This window comes from Tympanuchus pallidicinctus, unplaced genomic scaffold (assembly GCF_026119805.1).
Source record: "Tympanuchus pallidicinctus isolate F22 unplaced genomic scaffold, pur_lepc_1.0 scaffold15, whole genome shotgun sequence".
NCBI lineage: Eukaryota > Metazoa > Chordata > Aves > Galliformes > Phasianidae > Tympanuchus > Tympanuchus pallidicinctus.
The window spans coordinates 18,562,833-18,589,357 of NW_026294669.1; the positions used below are offsets into that span (position 1 = coordinate 18,562,833).

The window sequence follows — 26,525 nt, forward strand, 5'->3', positions numbered from 1 at the left end:
ATCCTCTTCTACAAGCTGAAAAGGAACATCTGTGTCTGTTTTAACTGTGTAACAAAATTTGCCTGTGTTTGAATAAGGAATCATTTGTGAGCATGTAGTGAGCATGTTTCTCGCTCGTGGTGAGACGAACCATAAGACTTGTACTATGCACACAGAGGCACTTCAGTCTCATTAAAGTTGAATATCTGTCTTCATGCCAAATGTTTGCTTTCTGACAGTCTCCCCAGAGGTCCCAAGTTGTGCTAAAGTCTGCTATTGAACTGTTGTCTGTTTTAGCTTTTATATGCCTTAGCTTAGAATTCTGCCTAACCTGCAGTGGTATGGCTGCGAGTGTCAGATATGTGGCTCAGCAGCCTGCAGCTGATGTAGATGCCTTCTGCATTGTCTTTGGGTGTTGTTTTCATTTTCTTACTGGCATTTAATGTTGTTATTACTCACTTTTTTTTTTTTTTTTTTTTTTTTTCTTTTTTTTAAGTTGAGAGTTTTTAAGAATGGTTTCCCGTTTTAGGTCCAGTAATGTATAAATGAAGATTTTCTTCAAGTAATGCTTTGTAAATAGTCTGGCTTTTAGCTCTTCATCTGTTTTAACTAATTACAGAAGGTTGCTTTGAACAGTTTGTTGACTGAGGTGGTCCAGATGATACATACAGGTTCTCAGGAGCATGGCTTTAATGATGGGTAGTTGATAGCTGTCTGAGTTGTACTGGGGAGTTTGCCCTGTTGTGTTGTGCACGGGCACAGAGACAGCATCTCACTAACTGAAGGTTTCACGCTGTTTGAGTTTGCTGATTTGTAGCCTGTACGAGAAATAGTGATAAACGTTGTGTGGTGTTGTGTGGTATTGCATGTTTTTTTGGTGATTTTTTTTTTTTTTTTTTTTTTTTTTTTTTTCCCCTACAAAGTCGTGCATCTCCTTCATTCTAGGTATGCTGCTAAGGGTTGCAGATATTGTGCTTTCCATATCTTGGTTGTAAAGCAGCTTGCTTTCAGCTTGTCCCCAGATCTCACTGCTTATTTAAAAAACAAAGTGCAAACCCAACCACCTGGTATATAAATAAGTACTCATCTTTCACTTCCACTTACGTTTGTTATTCTTTTAGCCTTAGAAACTTCATGTTGTAGTTCACTCTGTTGCTGATTCCTTCAGCAAGAAATCCACCTTCATACCAAAATAAATTTTTTGGTTGTTTTTAAGAGTAGAGAAGCAGGAAATGAGAAGAAATGAAGCAAGTAATTGAAAAGATTTGCAATTATGATCCAATCACTTCTAGTAGAGTGTAGAGCCAATGCTATTTTCTGGGCAAAGTGCATATTGGAGACAGAAAGAACTTGTCCATTCCGGTAGGTAAGCCATTAAGCAATTAATGAGGTCCTCCCCCTCTGCCCTCCCTGCTCCCATGTTAATAAAAGAGATCACTTTTCTATAGCGCCACAGTTACCAAACTTTTCCACTTTTGAGTATAAGGGGGGGAGATGAGTATCTCCAGATTGTGAAGTCAGCTTTAGCTGGTAGCAGCCAGGAAGGCAAGGAGAGGGCAGAGCAGGTCCTTGACGGGATGCTGGTTCAGTGTAGGTTGTTACTGACGTGACTGCTGGCTGTTTAAACAACGTGCTCTGTGGAAGGAAGGTGTCAACTTCTGAGGAAGTGCTGAGATGTTACAGAATATGTAATGGGAGGCTCTTGAGTATATGGAAATTTTCTGTATGGTAACAGGCCTGCTACCACACACCAGTTAGTATGGGGAGTACTGAGCTGAAATCCTATACCCTGACCTTATATGCTAGGAGGCTGGCCAAGAGCTGGGAGAAGTTCCTGCTTATCCATAGGCAGCTGGTGAAATGGAAAGTGAAAAACAGCAGCAAAACAAACTTGTTGGCATGGGGACGTATAAACAGAGTCGGGACCCTACATGGGAATGCTCCAGAGAAAGAAGAGGAGTGAGCAATGTAGTTGTGGTACAGCCACTGGTGAGAGCAGCTGGGCTGCAGTAATTTTTAGGCTGCACCACATCACGTAACTCAGATTTCTTGGGCTGACAATACATCAAAAGTGGCTGAAAAAAACTGAAGGCAAAGATATGTGAAGAATTTGTGAGGTATTTTTGGATCAGCTTGTTCACATCTTGTGCTGTTACATAAAGGCTAACGGAAAGTGTGAGTCCTATTGCACAATTTGTGTGTGAAGAGGGATGCAGTGGGATGTCCATATACACCTTCCCACTCAGATTCCTTCTTTAATTCACACTTCAGTGGGAACTAGGGAGGAAGTACCACTGGTAATTAAAAGAAGAAAGAAATAAAAAAAAGCTTATTAATCTGTACAGAGCAGGAACTCTCCTAATTTCTTCTTTTAGGGTGTGCAGGCACTTTGCTAAACCTAGCAAATGCTTGCCTTTCTTTGGTGAAGGGGTCCTGGACAGCCCTTTCAGCCCAGGAGGGCACTGGCAGAGCAGTCAGAGCCCGGCTGCGGGTCCGAAGGTCCAATTCCCACTGGGGGGAGCACAACCACCTTAAGCTCGTTGTGCTTCATTTACATGTAGGGATCCCTGTATCTGTAGGAAATGTGCCAGCAGAGAAGAGAAACTGTGAACCTCATTTTCAGAAGGAGTGACAGCCATATAAACTTCATCCTGGGCAATTTGCCTGTAAGTTGGAGTCAGCACAGTCTTGGGAGTGCATTAGCCAGCACGCTTTGTGACTGTCATTTATGCTCTGCAAACACTCAGGTGTCTGAGGAGGGCTCAGCCCTCCTCCACCTTATCTCCTCTTTAGGGGATCCCTTCTCCACATTGCTCCTTACAGGCTGTCAGAGGCACTCTGGCTTTGTTGCGTGGCCGTGTGCCACTGGCTTGGTGACGCTCCCGGAGCATCTGTCCCTAATAGGGCTGACAGCCGCGGGGCCGTATTTCATCGCTGCCATAAGCCTTCCCCCCCTCCCTGGGGGCTGTGGAGCTGCGGGGCAGCGGCAGCAGAGACTCAGGCCGGCGTCTCCCCGCCCTTCAGCTGGGGGCTGCTGACCCTGTGGAGGGGCCCCCACCGGGTGAGTACCAGGGCTGCGGGTGTCTTTGTGCAGTGGAAACGATGGCCCTGCCTGGGCAGGAGGACTACGTGTTCGCCTACCGCGACTCATCGCACCCTGCGTGCCTGCTGGACGCGTTCCGGGCGTTCTACCTAGATGGGTTATTCACTGACATCGCGCTTCAGGCCGCTTCGGGGGTCCTGCTGCATTGCCACAGAGCCGTCCTGGCGGCTTGCAGCTGTTATTTCAGAGCCATGTTCACAGCCGATATGAAAGAGAAATCTAAAAACCAGATCAGGCTTCCTGAGCTCAGCCACGCCGTGCTGGAAGCCCTCGTGAATTATGCGTACACCTCCCAGATCCAAATAACAAAGAGAAACGTGCAAAGCCTGCTGCAGGCGGCTGATCTCCTCCAGTTTGTCTCAGTTAAGAGAGCCTGTGAGCAGTTTCTGGTCAGGCACCTGGATGCTGACAACTGCCTTGGGATGCATGCTTTTGCTGAGCACCACAGTTGTCTGGAACTGGAAAAGGAGTCCCGGAGGATGTTGCTGTGGCAGTTTGAAGAAGTGTGGAAGCAGGAGGAGTTCCTGGATGTTAGCAAGGAGAAGCTGGCTTTCATCCTCTCCAGAGAGAACCTCAATGTCTGGAAAGAAGAGGCAGCTGTCGGAGCTGTTGTTAGGTGGGTTGCGCACAATGTAGAGGAAAGAATTGAAGACATCTATGAACTGCTGAGCTGCATCAAACTAGACCTAGATAACATGTATTTGAGGTCAGCTTTAAGCCTGCAAAAAAAATGCCGACTTAATGATAATAAGATAAGGTCCCTCGTGTACAGGGCCCTAAACCCCAGTCCCAAAGGCCTTTCCAAAAGACCAACGGCCACCATGTGTGTGGTTGGAGGATATTATTGGCATCCCTTATCAGAAGTGCATGTTTGGGATCCTTTAACTAACGCATGGCTCCCAGGAGCAGAAATGCCGGATCACACTCGAGAGAGCTATGGGGTCACAAGCCTGGGGCCAGACATATATGTGACAGGAGGCTACAGAACAGAGAGCATCGAAGCCCTGGATACTGTGTGGATATATAACAGTGAACGGGATGAGTGGGCACAGGGCTGCCCCATGCTTGATGCGAGATACTACCACTGTGCAGTGTCCCTGAGCGGCTGCATCTACGCACTGGGTGGCTACCGGAAGGGAGCTCCGGTGCAAGAAGCTGAGTTCTATGATCCCTTGAAAAAGAAATGGGTTCCTATTGCAAACATGATCAAAGGTATGTAAGCTCTCATGAGGCATCAGCCTCAATGTCAGTCCTCTTGTGTTTGCCACTGAGAAGTGCCACAGATACATTCAGGCCTAGAGCCTAGTCGAGTTCAGAGGGATCGTCCCATTGATGTCAGGAGGCTTTGGTTCAGGTCTGTGTGGGCCAAGCTGCTACAAACACCCAATGGCTGCACTGCGCTGTGCCGTCGGGCACAGAGTGGACAAGCAAATGGCAGTGCCATTTAAGTCTGTCTTCCTTCACGAGATAAATTTCTATTTGAGTTGAAAAGAAGTTAGAACGCTGCCTGGGATTAGAGTCTGTTCAGCAGGTCCTCAAAAAGTGAGCTCCAGTAAAGGGACTGTGTTAGTTTGGTATAAGGCCTGATGGTTTTCTGTACAGTTTATTTATAAGTGTGTCTTCATTTAAGACATCTTGCATGCAGCTTTCTCGTATTCCAGAGTATCACCTGTTCAGGATCCTTAGTTAAATCTTTGGAGTAAGGATAATGAAAAGCACAGATACCTATTTTTAGCAGCCAAAATAGTGACCTACTGAAAATACATGCGCTTGGAGAGCAACCTAACTAACGGATATTATTTTGTTATAAAGCATATAAACGATCATACATCTTATCATTCATTTTTACAACTTAATGTAATTATTTACTATTTGTTATGAAATATTTTAAAAGATTTTACTGTAAATTGTTGCAAAGCAATTTTTTTCAGAGATTTTGAGGTGTTGGTTTGGGAGAAAAACACTTACTGTGCTCATGCTACTGTTTCTTCAATGTTCACATATCTCCTACAAATATTATTATTAGTCATTTTTAATTTAAAATTACAAATGCTACACTAATACTGCAAGCAAATATTCACACCCATTTTCTGTGTGAAACTTTCTAGACGCTTAAAAACACACCAACATGCTAGTTTTTGTCCATGTTATCTTGCAGAGCTATTGTTTTATTTTTGTTTTGTTCTCCCAGAGACAGAGCTATCACAGCTACATTCCGTTTGTGTCCTTCTTTCTATAATAGTATTGCCAACAATAAAAGAAAGACTCAAAATATCAGGAAAAATATGCTGAGACACTGAGTAATCTCAGCTTCCATTGACTTTGTTCTTGCCACATGTGTGACACTTAAAAATGAGTTAAACCTAGTGGAAGTAATTCCCTGTTCCAAAGCCAGTGTTACCATGCCCTTAGTGATGCATAAAAATTGTGATTTTTCTTTGTGGCCATGTTATGTGCAATACACGGCAGTTACTGCAATTTTGTTTAATTGTTCGTGACTTATCCTGCTAAAATAAGTTGTCTTGGCAGTTTATTTAATTTCACATTCACTTAAATACTTGCAAGCATAGTTTCATCCTAAAACACTAGTTAATAAGCTATTTAAATTGGGGTTATTGATGGAAGTGCTGTTGGGTGCTGTGTGTGGTCTGAAGGTGTGTTGTGATGTTGTACTGTGCAGGTGTTGGGAACGCCACTGCCTGTGTCCTGCACGAAGTCATCTACGTAACCGGCGGTCATTATGGCTACAGGGGAAGCTGCACCTATGATAAGATCCAGAGATACCATTCGGGTAGCAATGAGTGGAGCATCGTCACCACAAGTCCACATCCAGGTAAACAACAAGCTCTGGAATGTGATGTTTTTGTTCCAAACTGGGGGCTTTTAAACCCCCTTGAGTGTTCTGACTGAAAGGAAGGTATCTGGTAGGGCAGTGATATCCAGAGTGGATGCTTGACCATTTACCAGGGGAAAACCCTTCTTACAAGCATATGTTGTATGGAAATCACTCCATAAACATTTGGCTGAGGAGTGGCTACAATTTATTAAGTATGATAGCAAGCTAGCTTTCCATAAAATCTGTCTGTTCATGGACATTTGGCAAAGATCTTTTGTATGCTTTTTAAAATGATTTTCTTTATTTCCTAGATTTGGTAACAGTAAGTTTCTAAAGAGATTATCAGTGCATACTGCTGCTTTCCTATGTGTGCTTCGTAACACCTTGGGCTTGCTCTGACCATGGGTAGCAGAAATCCTTGAGGTGCCCCCTCAGCTCACTGAGGACCCTTAGCTGATCTCTGTGTGCCCCGTGTTTGTTATGTCAGTTAATGTTATCGTACTGAGTTGAACCGTGTTCCTTTCTTCCTGAAGAATATGGACTGTGTTCAATCACATTGCAAAACAAGATCTATTTTGTGGGTGGACAGACCACGATCACAGACTGCTACGACCCAGAGCAGGATGAGTGGAAGCAGATGGCTCACATGTTGGAACGGAGAATGGAGTGTGGCGCGGTGGTGATGAACGGGTGCATCTATGTGACAGGAGGATATTCCTATTCCAAAGGAATGTATCTGCAGAGTATTGAGAAATTCAACCCCGAACTAAACATTTGGGAAGCAGTAGGCAACCTTCCCAGCGCCATGCGTTCACATGGCTGTGTCTGTGTGTATAATGTGTAAGCATTAGATTTTCACAGTGCTGGTGAAGAAAACAGATGCAGTATTCCTAATGGTACTGCCCTTTCTTCTTGGAAATAAGCTTGGGTTTTATTGGATTGGTGAGGTATGATCCAAGGAGGTGAACTCTGAGTTCACTGCATTTTTTTTATCCTAATCATAAATATTTTCAACGTTTTTATTATTTCAAAGCTCATGTTTTCGTATTGAAAAACACGACGACGGGAGCAGCTGCTTGTAGCTGGCCTCGACGTTCTTGCGCCACATCTCCCACCCCTGTGAGCTGCAGCTCGGTGCGGGGCTACGACCCAGGCTGGAAGCGGCAGTGCCTGCCAGCACCGTTCCGTCAGCTCCCGGACACGGCGTGTTGGCTCTGAGGAAAGCCGGGGCGGTTTTGGGGCTGCAGCGCAGGGCTGGGGCCCGGTCTGCTGCTGCGAGAGGAACCTCGGGGCTGGGAGAGCGGTGCGGCATCTGCCGTGACTTCTGACGAGCCCTCAGGGCTTAGAGATTTGTGAATGCGTTAAACAGAGTGTAAAAGTTCAAGGCCTTTATTGCTACCGGTGCTGCTTTTCGTACGGTAGCCTGCGCTGCCAGTTGAACGGGCTCCTCAGCCCCTAACGCGTTTTAGCGGCGAGCTGCACACGGGTGGCCATTGCGCTCCTGGCCCTGTCCGGGGGCGGCGATCCTTTGACTGTTCCATTGGCGAACTAAAGGAACGGCACGTAAGCTGAATCGATGAACTCACTGCGCTTTATTAAAGCTTTTATCCACGTGACAGCGGTATTTATAGCACCGTTAGCATCTTCAACGCAAACGTATTCGAACGCTTGCAATTTCCAATAGCCGCAGCTACAAAGGTCGGCAACCCGCCTCCAGACACCATTTCCGGTAGCGGCCCCGCCCCGGAAGCGGCATCCACGTGAGGGCGGCGGTGGCTGCTGGGCACGCGGCGCAGCCTGCAGCCTTTCAAGCGGCGGAGCGGTGCCGCGTGCGGTCTGAGCCGGGCCAAGCGGCGCAGGTGGGAATGCGGGCGGCGAGGCGTGAGGGCGACTCCGCGCGGGGACGGCTCTGGGCGAGTGATGGAGACCGCGCGAGGGGGCTGGGGCCGCCGGCCGTTCCGGGCCGCGCTTCCCGCGCTTCTCGCTGCCGGGCCGTCCGGGAAAGGAGGCCGGGAGCGCGGGGCCGGGCGGATGGTGCCGCCGCCCGCATCCGCCGCGCAGGGCACGCGCTGCCCGCTGCTTGTCGGCGTCCCGCGCCGCACCCCTGCGTGCCCGCGGGTGTCGGCACATGGCGAGCGACAGAGCCGTGCCCCGCGGTACCGCCACTGCGGGGCGGCCCGGGAGCGGTGCTTCTCCTATCTACTGCTCGGCACGACGAATTCTACTTCGCGCCCGTCCTGCTCTCGCGCGCTGCTGCGGCGGTCCTTGTGTGCGGCGGACGGAGCGGCCTCTGGCGCTGCACGGCTCGGCGCTGCCGGCCTGGATACCGTGCCCAGGAGTAAAACTTTCTCGGTTCTAAGGCTTCATCTCAAGGGCTTGCCGTAGTCCTCCGTTGCTTTAAGCTTCCTTCTGCCCCGAAGCGCTATCGAGGAGGTAGGATTAGCTCTGCTCTTCTTGGCAGTGGAGCGGGGCCTCTGCGCGAGGTGCGCTGGGGGAGCTGGGCTCCCAGAGCGGGCGGCGGAGCTGCGGAGTGGCCGTGAAGGACGAGAGGGAGCGCGTTACGGCGAGGGCCCGTTTTTCCATAACGCTGCACGGCACTCCTACTCCAGCGGTTCTTAATGGCCTCTGCGGTACCCAGTGGTAAAAACAGGAGTGCCTGCGTGGTTCGGAAGGGATGTTTCTTGGGGGGGGGGGGGGTTACAAGAGCCGGGCTGCCCCCAGCAGACTGAAAGGGAGTTCTCTCTAAATGACAAAACTGAAGCATAACAGCTGGCTTTGCTGAGCGCTTCTGTCACCCTATCTCTTCAGATGCTGCCCCTGCTCATTCCTCTCTTGCGCAGCACTGCCTAGTGGCCTAAAGGACCCTTGATCTTATTTTAATGGAGACTTGTATGAAGGGTACCATTTGGTACTGTAAAACCAAACAACAAGAGCAGCTGAAGGGACAGACTGGTGTAGCCTGGCTGCATCTCACCCCGAGAGGATCTTGTAGCAGCTGCCTCTGCCTGGCCTTTTCCTACTGTCCTGCTGGATGCTGCCAGCTGTGAGCTGATGGTGCATGGTTCCTCTCCTCAGTTCAGTGTAGGTGCGACTGCACATTTTCTCTTTGTGCTGGGGTTTCTTTAAAAAAGATACATAGTTAAAATCCATCATATTATTTTTTCCCCTCAGAATATGCAAGACAGTAACATTTTCCATAGCTCCTAGTAGGTAGTATGTTATCTTAAATAATTGAGCTGTATTGTGAAAAGCATCCAGTGGTTCACTTAAAAGACTGCATAGTGCTTAACAAAATCGGCCATGTTGGAGAAGAGCCATAGCAATGTGTGCTAAGTCACCTTCCCCAGACAGAAAGGCATTCCTGGTTTTTGTGGTCTCTTGATCTCCCAGCCTCACCAGCCCTGTCAAGGTGTCTCTGAGAACCTGTAACAAGTTAGTGATAAAATGAATCAAGTGGAACAGTTCTTCAGTGGGTTGGCCTTCCTTGGATAAGGTGCTGCAAAGGCACGTGATGTATGGTTAATTAGTTGAAAAACCTGAGTCTATTCTGTAAGCTGACAATAAATTCAACAAGGTTAGGTAGTATCAGAAACTTATTTGGGAGTCAGGTGCCAGGGACAACAGCATGGGGGAGTGTAATAATGATGGCACCTGAGTGAGGTGGTGAACTGATTGGTTTGCTGGAATTGGGCTGCCTGCTGTGGGACATCTCTGAAATGACTGCAACCATGAGCCAGCAGATTATGGCCTGAGTTTCTGCAGAGTACTTTATAGATGGATGATGCTTTGAGCATGGCTGTTAATTAACACTTGGTAAAATCATACTTTTCAAAGTGTCCCAGCATTTAGGTACAGGTGGAAGCACAGTAGTGGAGACTAGGATGTGCAAGACTGGAATGCAAACCCATCTTCACCTGCAGTCCTGATGTTCACTGACTGAACACTGGGGAAACTGAAGGCTGTGAATCTGCTTCATCTTCTGCAGCTGGGTTTGATGAGTGCAATAAGAGCCTAAAGGGAGAAACTCAAAATCTGTGCTTTGATTTTCAAAGCTGAATTCAGGCTGATTTCTGACACCTTTACAAACCCACATTTTTCCTCATTCTTTCCTTGAGAAGTGTTTACACTTACTGGAAATATCAAACAAATCTTGTTAGAGATGTTTTGCCTAGCTGTGAGGCCTTGGGTTTGATTTGACAAATGTTAGTTATTATTGGCTCAAATCTATTGCTGTGGATCTGTGACTAGAAAAAAGGTAAATACTGTCAATCTTGAATGTAGAATGCAAAAAACTGAAATACTGAAGTATTTTATTTGTTTGTTAATTGTTCCAGTTTCCACCTGGAAGTTCTGTGGTCACATTTAGAGCTGATTCACAAAAATAAAGGCAGCTGAAGATCTTGTAGAGACTGCAATTAAATGCAGCACTACAGAAAAGCTCTTAGTATTTAGTGACTTTGCTCTGATTTCTCTTCAACACAGCTGGTGAAAATGGCTGAAAATGGAGATGGTGAAAACATGTCTATCTTGGAGAGCAAAATCTGTCAGCAAATTGAGGTGAGTTCAATTTATAGTTTGGGACCTGAACTGAAATGTAGTTTTTGGAGACCTTAATTGGCTAACGGGAAGTTGTGCATCAGTAAACAACTTATTACTGTGTTTGTTGGGGTTATTCTTTGCATGCAAATAGGAAGATGCATTTTAATTCAGTGTGGCTTAATTGTGGGGGAAAAATCCTGTTTGGGAATCTGTGCTGTTCAAACTATTAACAAGCTGCATAATTTGCTATTATGATTTACTTTTGGAAGTGTCACATTAAAGCAGGAAGTAATAATATGAGAATTCCAATAAAAATAACAATTAAAATCTTGAACATTTTCATCCACTGCTGTAAATTGTCTAACAGAAAAGAGCTTTTGAAGTGTGAACATTCCAAAACAAATATTTCTTTTTTTGCAGTACTATTTTGGCAATCACAACCTACCAAGAGACAAGTTCCTAAAGGAACAGATCAAATTAGATGATGGTTGGGTGCCTTTGGAAGTAATGATCAAATTCAACAGGTAAAGCAAAGTACATCTAATTTGGATAGAAGGGTAATTTTCAGCTACTAAAATCTGTTTTGGTGGCCAAATGTGTCTGTTCACATGCATTTCCTCTTGCTGTTTCAACATTTGGCTTCAGCTTCTCCCTCTATATTTTTCATAACCTGCATCTCCTTACTTGATAGGTTAAGTCGCCTTTCGAAAGATTTTGGTGTTATAGTAGAAGCACTAAGAAAATCCAAGACTGGTCTAATGGAAATAAATGAAGACAAAACTAAAATCAGAAGATCTCCAAATAAACCCCTTCCTGAATTAAACGACCAGTACAAAGCTGCAATTAAAAACAGATCTGTATATGTTGTAAGTAAGCTTCTTCCTTTGCTCTGAGCTATTCTGGGTGGCTTTGACTGAAAAGCATCTAACCAAAATCAACTTGAGTTAACTCATAGTAGATAGTCGGGGTTATTTCTGGTGAGGTATTACAGTTTGTTGCATACAATTGAAGCTTTGTGCTGTTTTACAGAAAGGCTTTCCATTAGATGCAACTCTCGATGATATCAAAGAATGGCTGGAGGATAAAGGTCCAGTTGAAAACATTCAAATGAGGAGAACACTGCAGAAAACATTCAAGGTAGCTCTTGCAATCAACAGTTAGACCTGGGGCAGGGATGCCTTGTGCAGTACATTTTGTTAAATTATTCTAAAATTAAATGTATCTTACTCAACAGGGGTCAATATTTGCAGTGTTTGATAGTGTTGAATCTGCCAAGAAGTTCACAGAAATCCCAAACCAAAAGTACAAAGACACAGAGCTGATAGTGCTTTTCAAGTAAGTCCACCTACCTGATGTGTGAGCTGATAAGAGTGGTCAAGGGTGGATTGAAGTTTCTATGTTGCTTTACAGATATCAATAACACAGATCTTTGGAGATGAGTATTTTGACAGCTAAAGGCAGAAGTAGCCAATTAATAGTTGAGACTGTCTTATAAAGTAATTACAGTGGAATAATCTAAGTAGTATTAACAAAGTTTACATTCCATTGAAGGGAAGAGTATTGTACAAAGAAGAATGAAGAAAGGAAACAAAACAAAGTAGAGGCCAAAGCAAGAGCTAAACAGTAAGTCCTTATCAGCAGAAATGCCTGGTTTTGATCACCTGACCATACAAGAACCGCCTCTTAACTAATCTTAACTTCTCCACAGGGAGAAAGAAGCAAAACAGAAACAAGCAGCAGATGCTGAGATGGTATGAATTTATCTGTCTGTACTTGAAAACTGTTTTTTCATAGATTTTCAATAACCATCCTTTTGCAGCTGCACGCTGTAAAGCTAAGGTGGGGGATAGTCACACCTTTACATTCTATAATAGATCACTTTCTTAAAAGTTGAGATAACTTCCACAACTAACCTACAGTAAGGCCTCCTTTTGTCATGGTATTGCGTCTTATTTTCAAGAGACTGACTTAAAGGCTTATCCTGGATTTGAATTAGTAGGTATGTTCACCTGTTCAGACAGGATCCTAAATGTATCAATTAGATGACCATTTTCTTCTCCTACTTACAGACTCTTGTAGGGATGTAATCTGTGTTATGTACGTTTTCAACCTGAGTTCTCAGCCCTCGGAACTGTTTCAAAATCTCAAGAGCATAAGTATCTTATGAAAAGGATTCCCAACTTACACATAAATAAATCAGTAAGCAAAGAAAGAAAAAGTGTTTTTAAAAATGTCTTGAGTGGAACTGTATGAGACTTGGACATCAGCATAAATACATAGCAAGGATGCTTTGCTTACTTGTGGTACTAAAAAGGCTGACTTCAGTTGCTTATTTATTATTAGCGTGTTTTGATGTTACGCTAGAGGGATGGAAAAAATATATTCAAAGCTTGGCTTTTCAATAAAAAAACTTTTTTTTTTTTTTTAAAAAAAAAGAAATCTCTAGAAGAAAAGACAGGATGTCTTTTGAAGTTTTCCGGTGATTTAGATGATCAAACATGCAGAGAAGATCTCCATGCAGTATTTTCTGACCATGGAGAAATCAAATGGATACACTTCGTAAGAGGTGCAAAAGAGGTCAGTATAACTTTGGACATGGAGTTAAGATCTTCAAATTAATTTGAAACCGAATCATTAAATGCATGTGCTTTTATATCAAGCAATTATTTTTTTCTCTTTGACTTGTGCAACTGCAGAATATTTAGAGAATAAAATCATTTGCTTAAATTCCTTCAAAAGGATGAGTAGAGATTCCAGCCTCCTCAGCTGATGAGTTGAAACCTGAGAGTGAGAGTGTTTGTTATAACGGCTTGAGGGTTTTGCTTCAGTCTAGATATTTCACACCATGCAAACACTGAACTTGCTGAGGTACCTAGCAGGATATGTTCATCATTCAAGTTGAATGTTTTCATGATAAAATTCAAATGCAAATACCATTTTTTCTTTTTAAGGGAATTATCCTGTTTAAGGATGCTGCAAAAGAAGCTCTGGAAAAAGCTAAGGAAGCACATAATGGAAACTTACAGCTTCGGAACAAAGATGTTACTTGGGAATTGCTAGAAGGAGATGCGGAGAAAGAAGCTCTGAAAAAAATACTAGAAGATCAGCAGGAATTGCTGAAACAAAAAGGAAAAGGTCCTCTCTGACTGGTTGAAGCATTTACAGTGTTCTAGGAGTGGTGTTATGTATTCACAATCTCATTATCATGAGATAATTACTAACTGTAAAGCGTAATTTTAAGTTTGTCAATTAAAAGACAAATGATACCAAGTTCCTGTCATCTTATCCCAACAGGACGCAAACTTAAAGGAAGAGGGGGGAAGATACCTCAAGGTTCACACAAAGGGAAGGTACAGTTTCAGGGCAAGAAAATAAAGTTTGAGAATGAGGAAGAAGGCGAAGATGATACTAAAACAGGTATACTATTCTGCATGGGATGCACCTTCTTTACTGCAGGGGGCTGGTTAATGGACAGTTTTTTGTTTTCTAAATTTTTTTCTGGTTTGGCCCTATGCTGTAGTACTTCAGTTGTTGTCCTCTGTCAGTACTAGTAAAGTAAACGTTAAGGTCCTCTGCTTAACTCTTTTCAAAAGTTAAAACTGTCCAAAACACATTAAAAAAAAAAAAAAGTATTAAACATTTACTAGATGCTGAGTTTGTACTGCAAGACTATTCAAGGCGTTCTGTACTGAGGACGGTGGTTACCATCAACTACTCCCACCCTCCCCATCCTACCCCAGCATCTTGAGGCATATCAAGTCCAGTAGTTCTGGATAGCGGAAGGGGGCTCAGAGAAGACGAACAGCTAAATCTTCTGTTTTTTAGATGTGACCTGCTTTAAAAACAAAGAACAAAAACCAACAAAACACAACCATTCAACCCTCCACCTCTTAAATTTCATTCTGTCATCTTCTTACCTGCCCTAGTGGTAGAACTTCTACAGGTGTTGTGATCTAACCTTGCAGGCAGCTAAACACCTCACAGCTGTTTGCTAATTCCCCCTTCCACTGTGGGATGCTGGCAGGAACTGGGGGGCGGACACCACAACTTGTTGGTTGAGATTTTAAAGTAAAAAAGCTGTTTACTGAGACAGAAATAGTAATGCTAACAATATATACATATTTACAAAACAAGTGATGCAGAATGCACTCACCACCTGGCCTGATGCCCAGACAGTCCCCCGGCCAACTCCCCCAGTTCAGTTGTTCTGTATGATGTTATGGGATATGGAATATCCCTTTAGCCAGTTTAGGTCAGCTGTCCTGGTTGCCCCCTCCCAACTCCCTGTACTGCTACAGCCCCCTCACTGGCAGGGAATACCAGAAGCTGAAATGACCTTGGCTCTACGCAGCACTGCTCAACAGCAACTAAAATGTGTTATAAACATTGTTCTCCTAAAGCCAAAACACAGATTCATATCCGACATTATCAACAAAATTAACCTCTGTCCTACCTGAAACCAGGACAACAAGGAATGCTTTCATTATTTAAGAATGCGTAGAAATTCAAAGTCGCATAATAAGCAAACCATCTATCATAGCCACAGGGCTGAGGATCAATCTAGGACCCATGCTTGGGCAAACATGTATGAATATTTCAGAGTAACTTAAGTTGTGGTTTCTTGTTTTTTGTTTTTTTTTTTTTTTCCCAGAAGATTTGGGGTAGTGTAAAGGCTTTCCTTTACCATAAATGACTATGTATTCAATTTTGCAGAACCAGTAAGTCCTAAGAAGAGACCACTAGAAGAAACAGAAAAAGAAGAATCTGCACCAAAACAACTGAAAACAGAAAATGGAGATGGAGCTCAGTAATACTAAAGTAAAAATACCATTGTTTTTATTAGTTCATTTTAAATAGGTTTTAAAGACATGCTTCAGTTCAGGAGTTTCTGGTAGAAAATCTAATGAAATCCACTTCAATGTCAACCTATAATGAGAAGAGACCTTCATTTCATTGGGTTACAACTTCTTGTTGTTGTTAAAGCAGCATGCTTATTCTTAAGATGCCACTCTGGAAAACTCTTTTGTATGTATAGTTTTGTTTATACTGTTAATGCTCTCAAATTCTCTGGCATCCCATTCAAATGTAAAAGGTTCCTGACTTCATAATCTCAAAGTGATATTACATAGTAGCTACCAATAAATTCGGAACTGAAAACTGCTCATTGCTGACCCCTCTGTTCAACCATTAAGTAGTAACAGCAATGGAACTTACTGCCGCCATAAGAAACTTTTCTCAAATTCTATGAATCATCCAGTAGGTATGAGCCTAAAACTTAGGTTCTTTCACTGGAATTCAGTTGCCCTCATACAAGATGCTTTCTTCTCACTTGTGTTAGGTTTTATACTTACTGATTTCTTCTTATGGAACTTGTATGATGCTGGTAGGTCATATCTAAGTTCTGTGAACAGTATAAAAAATGTTACTCTACAATGATTATTGTAAGTTGTAAGTTTATTAACTTACACCCTACATCTACCTTCTATTGCTTCTCTTGCCCATCTCTGAGCCTTGACTGGATAATAGTTTTGACCTCTATGCTAGATTTCTTCACTAATTAGGACTGAAAATTTAATCCGCCTATATCAGACAAGTGGACAGCTGAGAAGCAAAAACGCATCTTAGGCACTTGTGCAACTCCACGTCTTAAGTTGTATGACTATAAACCATGTAGCTGATGATACTTAAGGATCAGGAGAATAACTGAACTGCCCAAAATACTTGGTTGACTGCAATGGCAGGATGATTTCTCATGTAAGAACTCAATTATTTGGTTATGTTATTCCTTCTTAAGCAGGAAGATGGGTAATTTCTGCCTGAAGACAAAAGCTAGTCCAGGAAGAAATAAAATTATGCAAATTTTTTTTTTTTTTTTTTTTAATAAAAGGTTAAAAAACACTTGTGTCATTTTTAGTCTTAAATCATACTTAAATTTTCCTCTAGATTTTAAGTTTCTATTGTCTTACAGCTGTTAGCCCCTAAGAAAATACTTTTAATAAGAAATTAATCTTACCTGCTATGACTTCCATCTTCACTTCCCATTCATCTGCTTTCTTCTGAATATGCTGCAGTGTTAAACAGAGCTGTCTTTAAAGGCTGATTTTTACAGAGTTCTATGAATATCAACACACCCGTATGAATTTAGGAAATCTCCAATGCCTGTTTTTCAACCTAAAACATTTGATGTATTTATCTCCGTGTATGCAAAATCACAGGTAGTCTTTGATATCAGTATTCACTCAAAATGGGCACAAACCATTGAAATGTGAACAAATCAAAGAAATTAAAGACAGTATGACAAATTACCAGCTACTTAATTGTTTGCTTAATGCTCACTCTATTAACAGGAAGGACCTACCTGCCTTGTTGAAGTCTTGTGAAGGGAATAGACAGCTGTTTTTGCCATTTGTAAAGCGGTTTTCAGAAAGATCATATCCATCCCTAGAAGAGTGCTGAAATCAGAATTGCTAAATGCAAGTTTAAGAGAATTTACAGAACTGTTTCATGCTTCAATTTTTCTGAAGCAGTAGCTATTTGAGAAACAGCAGTGAATATGTTATAGAAAGTATTTCTGCAACTTTGCCAACTGTTTTTAATTAAAAAAATAAAGGATATGAAATAGTGTTGTATGTTTGAAACCCAGTGATTTTTAGCTGTAGCACTGGAGTGGTTGACCTCTACTTAAAAAACTGATTTCAGGACAGCGAAACATTGTCCCATATTGCAACAGAGAGATTTCATTAAAAGTATCTCCCCTGATACTTTGTTCCTAATTGCATCTGACTGACTTTCAGAATTACAAACCTTTATTATGTTTGGTACCAAAAGGAGGATTCATGATAACTGTGTCAAAAGTCTCCCACATGCTGTCTGGTAAAGAGGAGACATCACACTGAACCACATCAATGTTTGTGAGCTCAAAGTCTTCAAGGTTACTGTTGAATATTTTCAATGCCTCTGCATCTATGTCAAATCCAACACACAATCTATTGTTAAAACAAAACAAAAATGACACAAAAAACAACCATATTAGTTTGCAAAATAAGAAACTGTTCCAATTCTGTAGCAAAGTTTTGAAAAGGAGCAGTTGTTTTAACTCAGAAAAAGGCATGCAATTACAAGTTTAGTGCTTATAGAAGTGAAAGTAACTGTTGCTTTTTCCAAGTATCTTTTTAAGGTTTGTGAAAGAAGTTCCATGTTTTCATTCAGCACTTCAGGAAAAAACAAATGTTATTGTTTCTTTCATGGCAACCGTCCATCTCTTCCACTGTTTGAGAGGTTACTGACCATAGAAACATGTTAAATAGCATGATTTGTTCAGCACTGCTACGTTCTGATTTTATTTTCTCCTATTCTATACTAGAAAAAAAATGACCAGAACGTAGTACTGAAATACTCACCCTGCTCCCAACATTGCACTTCCAATGCTGAGCATGCCACAGCCACATCCTAAATCTGCAACTGTTTTGTTTTCAATATCATCAAAAGTATTGTGAATTGTGTACAGCATACATGCTGAGGGGAGAAAGAAACACCATCAGTAATTCCAAATATACATCCGATTAATCAACAGAAATTACTTTCTTCTGCCTTCAGAAAACTGAACTGAATCTCTCTTATGCAAAATTAACCCCATGTTTTCATTTCACTGTCTGTAATCCTCGTTTTCATTTTTATGTGAAAATGATACTTTCATTTTTCCAGGTAAGAAAAAAAACAACAACAGTATTTTTGGTCTGGTGGGTATAATTCATAAAGATTAGAGAACTTTTAAATTTGTGGAAAAGTTTTCGGGGGAGGAAAACCAACAGAAACTTCCAAACTTTTAAAATAGTGGAAAAATTCAGAATTAGGGTAGTGGTGAGTGTACTTGCAGTACTGCAGTATGTCACAAAATATGACCATTCCAGTTTCCATTTGCAGGCTAAGATGCTTCTATCACAACATATCTTTTAAATCCACTAACACTAATTTGGGATTGTAAATTATCAGTTTACTTCTAATAAGTTAACGTAATTAAAAATTAACGAATCCATCTTCCTGCTAGATAAAATTTGTCAACTACTTCTGTGATGAAAGCTGTAAATGAGTACAGTGGGAGATGCAACAAACACTCTTAGGAAGAAGCAGTAAATGGGACGTGATACGAGAGCCCGGAGTGAACCTTACCTGCGATGTGGGGTCTTGTCGGGTACTGCTCAAGGAGCACTTTTGGACTTCCAAAGGTATCGACCTGCTGCAGGCAGCTTTCCAGTTCTTTGAGCTTTAATTTCTTCATGTTTCCACTGGGACTCGATCCTCACGTATCCCTTCCCACTCTCCTATGATTCTAGCTAAGAATAATACAAAGCATCACAATATTGAGCAGTTCTAACCTTAAAGCCCCCCGCAGCAGCTGACAGCTGACAGCCGGCCCCTACGGGCAGACAGCGCGGGGCCGGGCAGCGCCAGGCGCCCCCATTCCTGCCATGTGCCGCCCACCTCAGCGCGGGGCTCCGTTCCCAGCGATGAGCACCCGGCACCGAGCGCTAAGCCCCAGCCTCTCTCCTACCCGTCCGGCCGCCCTCCCGGCTCTCTCTCACGGCCTACAGGTACAGCCGTAGCTCCAGTCCGGCTCTCTCGCGCCCGAGGCCGCCCGAGGAAGCCCGGACCCGGCGGGGCGGGACCGCGTCGGGCGGGGAAGGCAGAGGAAGGGGAGGGGCGGGGAGAGGAGAGGCGGACGGGTGGTATCGCGAGAGGGAGGCGCCGCCAGGAGGGAGGGGAGGAGAGGAAAGGAAAGGAGAGGAGAGGAGAGGAGACGAGAGAGGAGAAGAGGGCGACGAGAGGAGCTCTAGAGCCGGGAGTCCGGCGCGGCCGTAACGGCCCCTCGTTTCCGCATCATGGCGGGGACTGGCGCCAGCAGCCGGGATAAGCGAGCGACGGCGATGCGGCTGAAGGTGGCGCTGGGCGGCGAGAACAGCACGGCAGCGGCCGGCGAGTTGCGGGCGCTGCTGGAGCGGGTGCTGGCCCCGGCGGCGGGCTCGGGCGGCGGCGAGGCGGCGGGCGAGGCGCTGGAGTGGTGCCGCTGCCTGTTGTCGGGCGGGGAGCCCTGGGACGGCTTCGTGCAAGCCGTGCGGGCCTACGATCCGGCCACGCTGTGCGGCCTGGTGTGGACGGCCAACTTCGTGGCCTACCGCTGCCGGACCTGCGGGATCTCGCCCTGCATGAGCCTGTGTGCGGAGTGCTTCCACCAGGGCGAGCACGCCGGGCACGACTACAACATGTTCCGGAGCCAGGCGGGGGGCGCCTGCGACTGCGGCGACAGCAACGTCATGCGGGAGGCCGGGTGAGCGGCGGGCAGGCGGGCACCTGCGGGAGCGGCGGGCGGGCGGCCGCCCTCCTGCGGGCCGGGGCGTTGGGCGGGCACCTGCTGCCAACCGTGCTAGCGGCGGCCTTCGCCCGGCCCGGCCCTGGGCCTCTCGCTGCTCGGTGGCCTTGCGCTGAGGGCCGGCTCTCAGGGCGCCGCCGGGGCGGGAGTTGCCGCGCCCGGTGTCGGCCTGTTCCGCTGGCCCAGGGTGGGCGCGCAGCGGATGGCGGGTGGATCGGGGTGCGGGAGTCATCTCGGTTCTCCCGAGCCACGGGTGGTGTTGCCTCCCGTTGGCTTCTGCTGGCATTAAAGCGGGGTCTCGGAACCGCTTAGGTGGGTGCGGTATGGCAGAGTTCAGGAAAGGGAGGTGTCTGCAGCGCCCCATCGACGTGCAGACCTACTGTGGGCAGGACGGTGCCCGACCTTACGAGCAGACTTCAGTATCTCGTTATATCTGCCTTTGTTCCATTGTACTCAGTAGTAAGAACAGATGGGCCGACTGGCTGTCGTGTTGGGCGGTAGCTGGTTCATACACCTCTGGTCTCACTCCCGGCTGTCTTTCTGGAGCTTGCTGTGCTCCTGTTTGTTACTGGAGGCCACGGGTTTGCCTGAAGGCAGCTCGGAGTACCTGAACGGGGCTTCTGACTAGCGCTGTGGAGCTGTTAGCCTTGCTGGCATGGTGTGCTTCCAGAAGATCCATCTCCTCCCAGTAAGTCTTCCCTTGTGGAGGTGGCAGAAAAAGCTAAGGAAGTGTGGAAATACTAAAATGCTTTCCTTAGTTTCTGTGTTTTTAACGCCTCTTTTTTTTTTTTTTTTTTTTTTTTTTAATGTGTGCAGTTCTGCTTAAAGACTACATTTGTGGTTCTGTTTCTCGGTGCCTGTGGTAACAGTTCTCCTGCTCTAGGCCTTGAAGTGTTTTCCTTCTTTGTTTCTTGTCATGTTTTTTTGCCCCCACCTCCCCATTCCTGTTAACTCTCTGCCTTCACCATTTCTTCATCCTTCCTTTCTGGTGGAGCCTCTTCCACTTGAGGACTCCCTCCAATGGAAGAGATTGTTTTTTTGGTTCTTTTGTTTTGATAGGTCTTCATTGGCTTTAAAGGGCCGCTCCAGAAGTAATTGTTTCTCTGTCAGTTTTTGTTCAACTGCTTTTTCTCTTTCCTCAGTATCAGTGAAGTAACAATTCCCCTTGATCTTGAGAAGTCAAAAGTACATGTCACTTCTTCCAGTGTGGGATAGATTGAGGGCTCCTCATAGTGGTAGGATTCTAAAAGAGCATGGATAAATTGAACTACCTCAGATAAACATTAAGATGACTTCTAATATTGCTCTCATCTGAGAGTTTATGGCTTCCATAACTGTCTTTTCCTATTTTAAACAGTTTTTTTTCTTGAAGAGCGCTGATTCAGTAAAGAAGTTGATAAATTTGCAGTGTAAACAGATGCAAACCCTCGGGGCATTTCTCTTATATTTATTCTAGTTATTACTTTTAATAGTAGAATTCAGGAGTAAATTGTCTTTGGCATAAGCTAGATCTCGGAGGTGGATTTAGTCCTTCCTGCTACAGGATTTCACGGTGTTGGTCTAGGAACAACACTCTTGGCTGAGCAGTCTTGTCCAGCCCTGGGCATACAGAGCCAAACCTGCTGCTGTGTGGGAAACCCGCCCATCATGTGGGATAGTTAAATTTAAACCAATGTAAAACCATGAACAAGTGCAAACATACTTGTGCACATACACACAAACACGCAGCCTTGCCTGTTGACTTGAATAACTTCGATGCAGCATGTTTAGATAAATTGATTGACCTTTGTGTGTACAAGTCAGCTGCACAATGGCAAAGGTAATGCTTTACACGTGATTGGGAGGCTTTCATTGTTGATTCAGGAAATAGGAGTGTGACTAGCCTGGTGTAACCTTGCCCACCCCAACCAGAGCTTCTATTAATAGCAGAGGAATCAAATGTGGAACCTGCTTGCAAACTCAGTAGGCAGATGGTAGATACAATGCTTTGTAGGTACTGTAAATGAGCATGTAGTAGCAGTAGTTTCTCATGGTTATTGTTACCTATGTGTTTAATGGTTTGGTTGTTTTCTTGTGTGTGTGGGGGTTTTTTTTTTTTTTTGTTTGTTTGTTTTTGTCATTTGAAAAATAGTTTTAATGGGGTGTTAGCTAACAGATCTGCTGTAAAGGAGAGCTCTCCAGCTCACCATCTGGAGTATCTATTTGTTTTCTCTAGAGATGGCTTTGTCTACAACATGAGGGTAGATATGTTTGTTAATCTTTTGGCAGTAATCAAAACTGCAATTTTAGAGTTAAAATTTAAAATTAAAAATATTAGTTTTGATTTTTTTGTGTCTGATGTCAGGATACGCTGTGATAGCTGTCTGCTAATTTGGTTTAGGTATCTTCTGCATTTCTCAGTTATTCTAAAAAAAAAGCAGATTGTCATGCTCTTAAGCCTTGTGATTCTCATTCAGGACTCAGTGACTTTGGTGGTTAACCTCAGTTGATCTAATCTACCAGAAGGTAATTTAGACTTTAGAAAATACCTGAGTTTTTAAATTTTAAGGATGTAGCTGCTTGTCCAAGTATGAAAAGCACTAACTGTGACAAAGTTTTCTAGATTTTGAGCACTGGTGATACATCAGTGGATGAAAATAATTTGTAGTCCTCTCCTGTGTGGTGCTGAGCCTTAGACAGATGAAATTTGCAGCTCTGTCAGAGGTACTTAATGTTTTGGATACAGTTCTTCAGTTCTAAAGCGTTGATGGTGAGCATGCTCACAGTTCAGCAGATGGGCTCATCTGCTGCAGTTCTACAGGAGGAAATTCAGACTGGAATGTTTTTTTGGTTGGTAGATGGTCTTGTGTAAGAATGAAACTTTGTAGTGTATAAAACAAGCTTGAAAGAAACAATATGCCATGTGGTTATAATAAGAGTAAAACTAATCAGTGATGTGTTATTGATGAGTGCTGTCTTGCTTTTGTGGTTATCTTGTTCCGATTCCCCTTCCCGTCTGTAGGCAATAACCTGATATACCAGAGCCTCTACTCTTTGGCTGTTTCATTCCCCCGTGTCCTGTTTCTGAGTGTGCCTTGCTGTGTGTTAGCTTATTTGTTAAATTAATCATGTGGGAAGCAGATGTTTTAGTGCTGCATTATACTACAAAGAGAATATCTCCATCAAAAGTTGCACATCCTGAAAGGCAAAAAGCCAGGTTAAGAATTTCATTAAACAGGCATTGATGTTCGCTGTGTATTTGATGGTAGTTATGGCAACTGTGGCTCTGTTGACGTGGAACATTGCCTTCTCTTATGACTTATTAAAAAAAGTCTAAGAAATTATCAATTTCTGCATGCGACAATGGGCCATTTCTTTCTTAGTAGGCTTGTGTGAAATGAAAAAAAAATCTAGTTATAAACAAAGTGACTGGTACAGGTCAGTGTTATATGTTGTGTGTCCAACAGCACCTTCATGTAACTAGCTGTAGGTGTTCTGCAGCCTTGTCTCTCATTATCCATATTTGCTTTTCCTTTTAGCTCTGCTGTCTGAGAGGGTACAGCGTTATAGGCTTTGGAGATCCCATCTGATCTGCACACTGGGTCAGGTCCGTCTTGATGTCTGTGGCCATCTATTGGGTCTGCTGTGATCCCGTACAAAAAGAGTGGAGAATTCTCGTGTTTCTGAGTATAAGAAGTATACTTGCAGTTTTCAACCTGCTAATTTCTCCTGGTTTAATTTAGTTAGAATTGACTCTGGGTTTTTTTTCAGGACATAAAAATGTTTGCGCCAGGAAACACACAATAGTTTTAGTAAAGTTTAAATTATCAACAGTAGATGACTCATATTGATTACCTTTGCTACTTTGTTCCCACTTTTCCCTCTTCAAAATTCCCTGCTTTATCCATCTTCAGAGACGCTGCTGTACAGGATCTCTTTTCAATAGAAATAGCCTTTCCATCTTATGCGGGAGCTATAGCAGAATATTATTTCCATTTGTTTTACCAAGTAAAAAAGTAAGGGATGTTTCTCCTACACTTAAAAACTTTCTAGACAAGCTATTGAAAAAAAAACAAGCTTGCTGTTGCGAAAACTGCTATATCAGTTACTTTGAGATGTGTTCATAGTGCAAGGTATCATCTTTGGTTGTAGCAGCTGTGATCCACTTAAGATCAGAAAAGTCAGTTTAAGACTTGGTTATAAGAAACACAGACAGTGACTGTGCTACTGGCGGTTTGTCAACTGTCTTGCAACAGCAAATAGTATTTAGCACAGGCAAGGTGTTGTTGCTTCAAGGCTGTCCCTTCCAGCATGGCTCTGTCAGTTGTGTCCTTGGGTGGGCCAGAAGGTTCCAGTTCTCCAGGACCTGCGGCTTTGTGATGCAGCTTCCAAGAGGGGAGGAGTACTTGTTCGGGCCTTTCTCCTAAACTTTCTTGAAGGCTGGATGCATCAAGAGCAGGCTGAGGCTGTACGTGTAGCCAAGGAATTTGGACTAAGAGCATTTTGAAACTAGCTTGAAAGGTCCTCAGGACTGTTGGACATTCTGCAGGGCTGCTATCAATGCCATTTAGCTTCTTTGTTTTGAAACCTTCTGGGCTACCAAGGACTTCTGGCTGAAGGGACTTAGGAGCTAAGTCTGGGTTGTAGTGCCTGTTACCTTGGCATGAGAGTCTCAATAAAATCTGTCCTGTCCTTCTGCTCTGGGTGTGACTCTTCAAAACACAGCTCAGCAGCCTGACCCTCTGCTAACAGGCTGCAGGAATTCATGTTGCACTGTACTGATCACAGCGTTTTGAAGAAACGTTGTTACTGTGCAGGAAATAACTGAATCTCTCTGCCCTCCTCACCTTCCCCATATGTAAAGCTTGGCATTGTGTATTGCTGCTTAGGGTTCCACAGTAATATTCAGGAGTTTTTGTAGGGCTTTAAGTTTGGTCTTATCCTTGGAAAGCAAGAGATCTTGGATCACTAGTAATTAAGTCCGTTGTGACTTACAGCCAACTTACAAACCTGTCTGTCTTGATTTCTTATAAGAATGTATCCAGTGAGAGCTGCATCAGTCTCTGAAGTAGAAGCTGCAGTGTTTTCCAAATGGTTGGCAGCCAAGTGATAATTTTGGATTATTGCTTTCAGAGCTGTGGCCTGACTAGACACCATGTGCTTTAAACATGCCTCAGGAAAACTCAGTTGTTTCACAGGCGTTGGTAAGAGCATGAGGTGACTGTCCCCGGCTTGGATTCAAATGCATCAACGTACACAACCTCAGTTCTTGCTGTGTTTACCCCCTGTGTAAAAAGATAAGTGATAGTCCTACCCCTCTAGTTCTTGTTGGTAGGGTCAGCCTGGCTTGAGGAACAGACCAGTGCTGTTGTATACCATGCCTTGTCTCAAATTTGATTTATTTATTGTGTGACTTAGCTATTGCGTTGTAATATACTTTGACAGTTCTCAATTTAAGAAGAGCTGGTGTTTTAGAAGTCTGTGTGGACTTGTTTGGATTTGGGCTAATAAATGTTGACTTTCAGTTCCTTTGCTTTGATCTTCTCAAGTTCCCTTTATCCCTTTTTTGAAACTCTCAGCTCTCCAGGATTGTAAAGTTGTCAGGGTGGAGCATCACATGTCTGGTCATATCTGATCTACACAGAACTGTAATGGATCCGTTGGCAGCAGGGTAGCCAGGATTTGGGATGCATGTTTGGCAAACACTTTTGTAAGGTACTTCTTTTACATTTTCTTAATGGCAATCAATGTAAGTTCTTTCAGGTGTCTGGACATTCTTTATTAGAACTTGCAGAATGTCAGGAATTCTGTATTTAAAAAGTCTGCAGTGGTATTGGACAACTGCAAGTGATTTAAGTAACAGTGTCCTAGATGCCCTCCTTTATGGAGGATTTTTGAGAGCAAAGTTTGAAAATAATGTTCTTTGAGTGGCAGGGCAGCCATTTGAATCCTGCGATAACAAGGAATGTGTAATTAACTGTTACCTTTGTCAGGACCCATCTCTGCTTTTTGCATGCTGCCTGCAGCAATAATAGTTTTGGCATAGAACTCACAGACACTTAGCTTTCCAAGAAAACTGTGAACTACCTATATTGCCCTTTGTTGGAGCTTAAAATAGTATCTTCAACATAAGTAGACAACTTTTAATAAAAATCCATGCATCTGACTCAATCTGGAATAAATGAAAGTTGTTTTTACGTGTGATACTATGTAGTTATTTAGAACTTTGTCAGTTAGTCACTTAGAACTTAGAACAAAAATTTAGACTAAATTTTTGGGACAAAGTGCTACTGGCTGGGTGTTTGACCTGCTTACATTTTCATAGGAAAATGTAGTTGTTTCCTTAGTAGGAGAAGTATTTTGTTTACTCTGATTTGAAACTTTTGCTTTTTGTTCTTTAAATAGAAGGTGCACTGTTCCTGTGCTTTAAGGTAGGTAGTTGATGGGACTCTGAAAGCAACTGGATGGGGAAGCTGTGTGTGAACTAATGGCTTGGGATGATGCATTTGGACCATGTTTTGTAGTTGCTGATGTGCTCATTTTTCAGATGTCAGCTGGGAATTCTGTTTTGTGAATGTTCTGCAAGGCTAAGAACTCTGACAGTTTTTTTGCATCCTGAATTAGTATGTGCATTATGTTAATTTCTTTATTTTTAGCTCTGTATATGGAAAAAAAATATAATAAATAAATTATATAATATATAATAATAATAATATATAAAA

The 26,525-nt window shown here is 43.5% G+C and overlaps 3 protein-coding genes across 14 annotated transcripts in view; 2 read left to right on the plus strand and 1 right to left on the minus strand.

Annotated features, from left to right (window-relative positions):
* The first annotated feature begins 3,052 nt into the window (after positions 1-3,052).
* On the plus strand, positions 3,053-15,617 carry LOC128076799 (kelch-like protein 23). Of its 4 annotated transcripts, XM_052674984.1 has the most exons (13): positions 4,199-4,294; positions 5,763-5,915; positions 10,401-10,475; positions 10,878-10,981; positions 11,149-11,323; positions 11,487-11,594; positions 11,692-11,792; positions 12,009-12,080; positions 12,166-12,208; positions 12,894-13,034; positions 13,409-13,592; positions 13,752-13,874; positions 15,171-15,617. In XM_052674984.1, exons 2-13 carry the CDS (start codon positions 5,823-5,825, stop codon positions 15,266-15,268), a joined length of 1,317 nt encoding a protein of 438 aa, XP_052530944.1. In that variant the 5' UTR covers positions 4,199-4,294; positions 5,763-5,822; the 3' UTR covers positions 15,269-15,617. The 4 variants fall into 4 exon arrangements, with proteins under 4 accessions (XP_052530942.1, XP_052530943.1, XP_052530944.1 ...); XM_052674985.1 differs by lacking the exons at positions 4,199-4,294; positions 5,763-5,915 and adding an exon at positions 7,638-7,777; XM_052674982.1 differs by lacking the exons at positions 10,401-10,475; positions 10,878-10,981; positions 11,149-11,323; ... (6 more) ...; positions 13,752-13,874; positions 15,171-15,617 and adding an exon at positions 6,452-7,534 and having other exon boundaries at positions 3,053-4,294.
* Positions 15,269-19,113, minus strand: METTL5 (methyltransferase 5, N6-adenosine). Of its 3 annotated transcripts, XM_052675015.1 has the most exons (8): positions 18,939-19,087; positions 18,627-18,790; positions 17,858-17,972; positions 17,262-17,443; positions 16,816-16,898; positions 16,471-16,522; positions 15,809-15,858; positions 15,269-15,383 (listed from the first exon to the last, which is right to left on the minus strand). In XM_052675015.1, the coding sequence occupies exons 2-8, from the start codon at positions 18,733-18,735 to the stop codon at positions 15,336-15,338; spliced, it is 639 nt and encodes a 212-aa protein (XP_052530975.1). In that variant the 5' UTR covers positions 18,736-18,790; positions 18,939-19,087; the 3' UTR covers positions 15,269-15,335. The 3 variants fall into 3 exon arrangements, with proteins under 3 accessions (XP_052530975.1, XP_052530974.1, XP_052530973.1); XM_052675014.1 differs by having other exon boundaries at positions 15,269-15,858; positions 19,009-19,113; XM_052675013.1 differs by having other exon boundaries at positions 15,269-15,858; positions 18,939-19,089.
* A 187-nt stretch (positions 19,114-19,300) lies between these two features.
* UBR3 (ubiquitin protein ligase E3 component n-recognin 3) overlaps positions 19,301-26,525 on the plus strand; it is a 93,432-nt gene continuing 86,207 nt past the window's right edge. For 6 of the 7 annotated variants that reach the window (XM_052674947.1, XM_052674949.1, XM_052674950.1 and 3 more), the window contains exon 1: positions 19,322-19,782. In XM_052674947.1, the coding sequence (XP_052530907.1) occupies positions 19,337-19,782 (446 nt within the window). In that variant the 5' untranslated portion in view covers positions 19,322-19,336. Of the gene's footprint in view, positions 19,783-26,525 lie in introns of all 7 variants that reach the window. The other variant, XM_052674955.1, reaches the window with a different exon arrangement.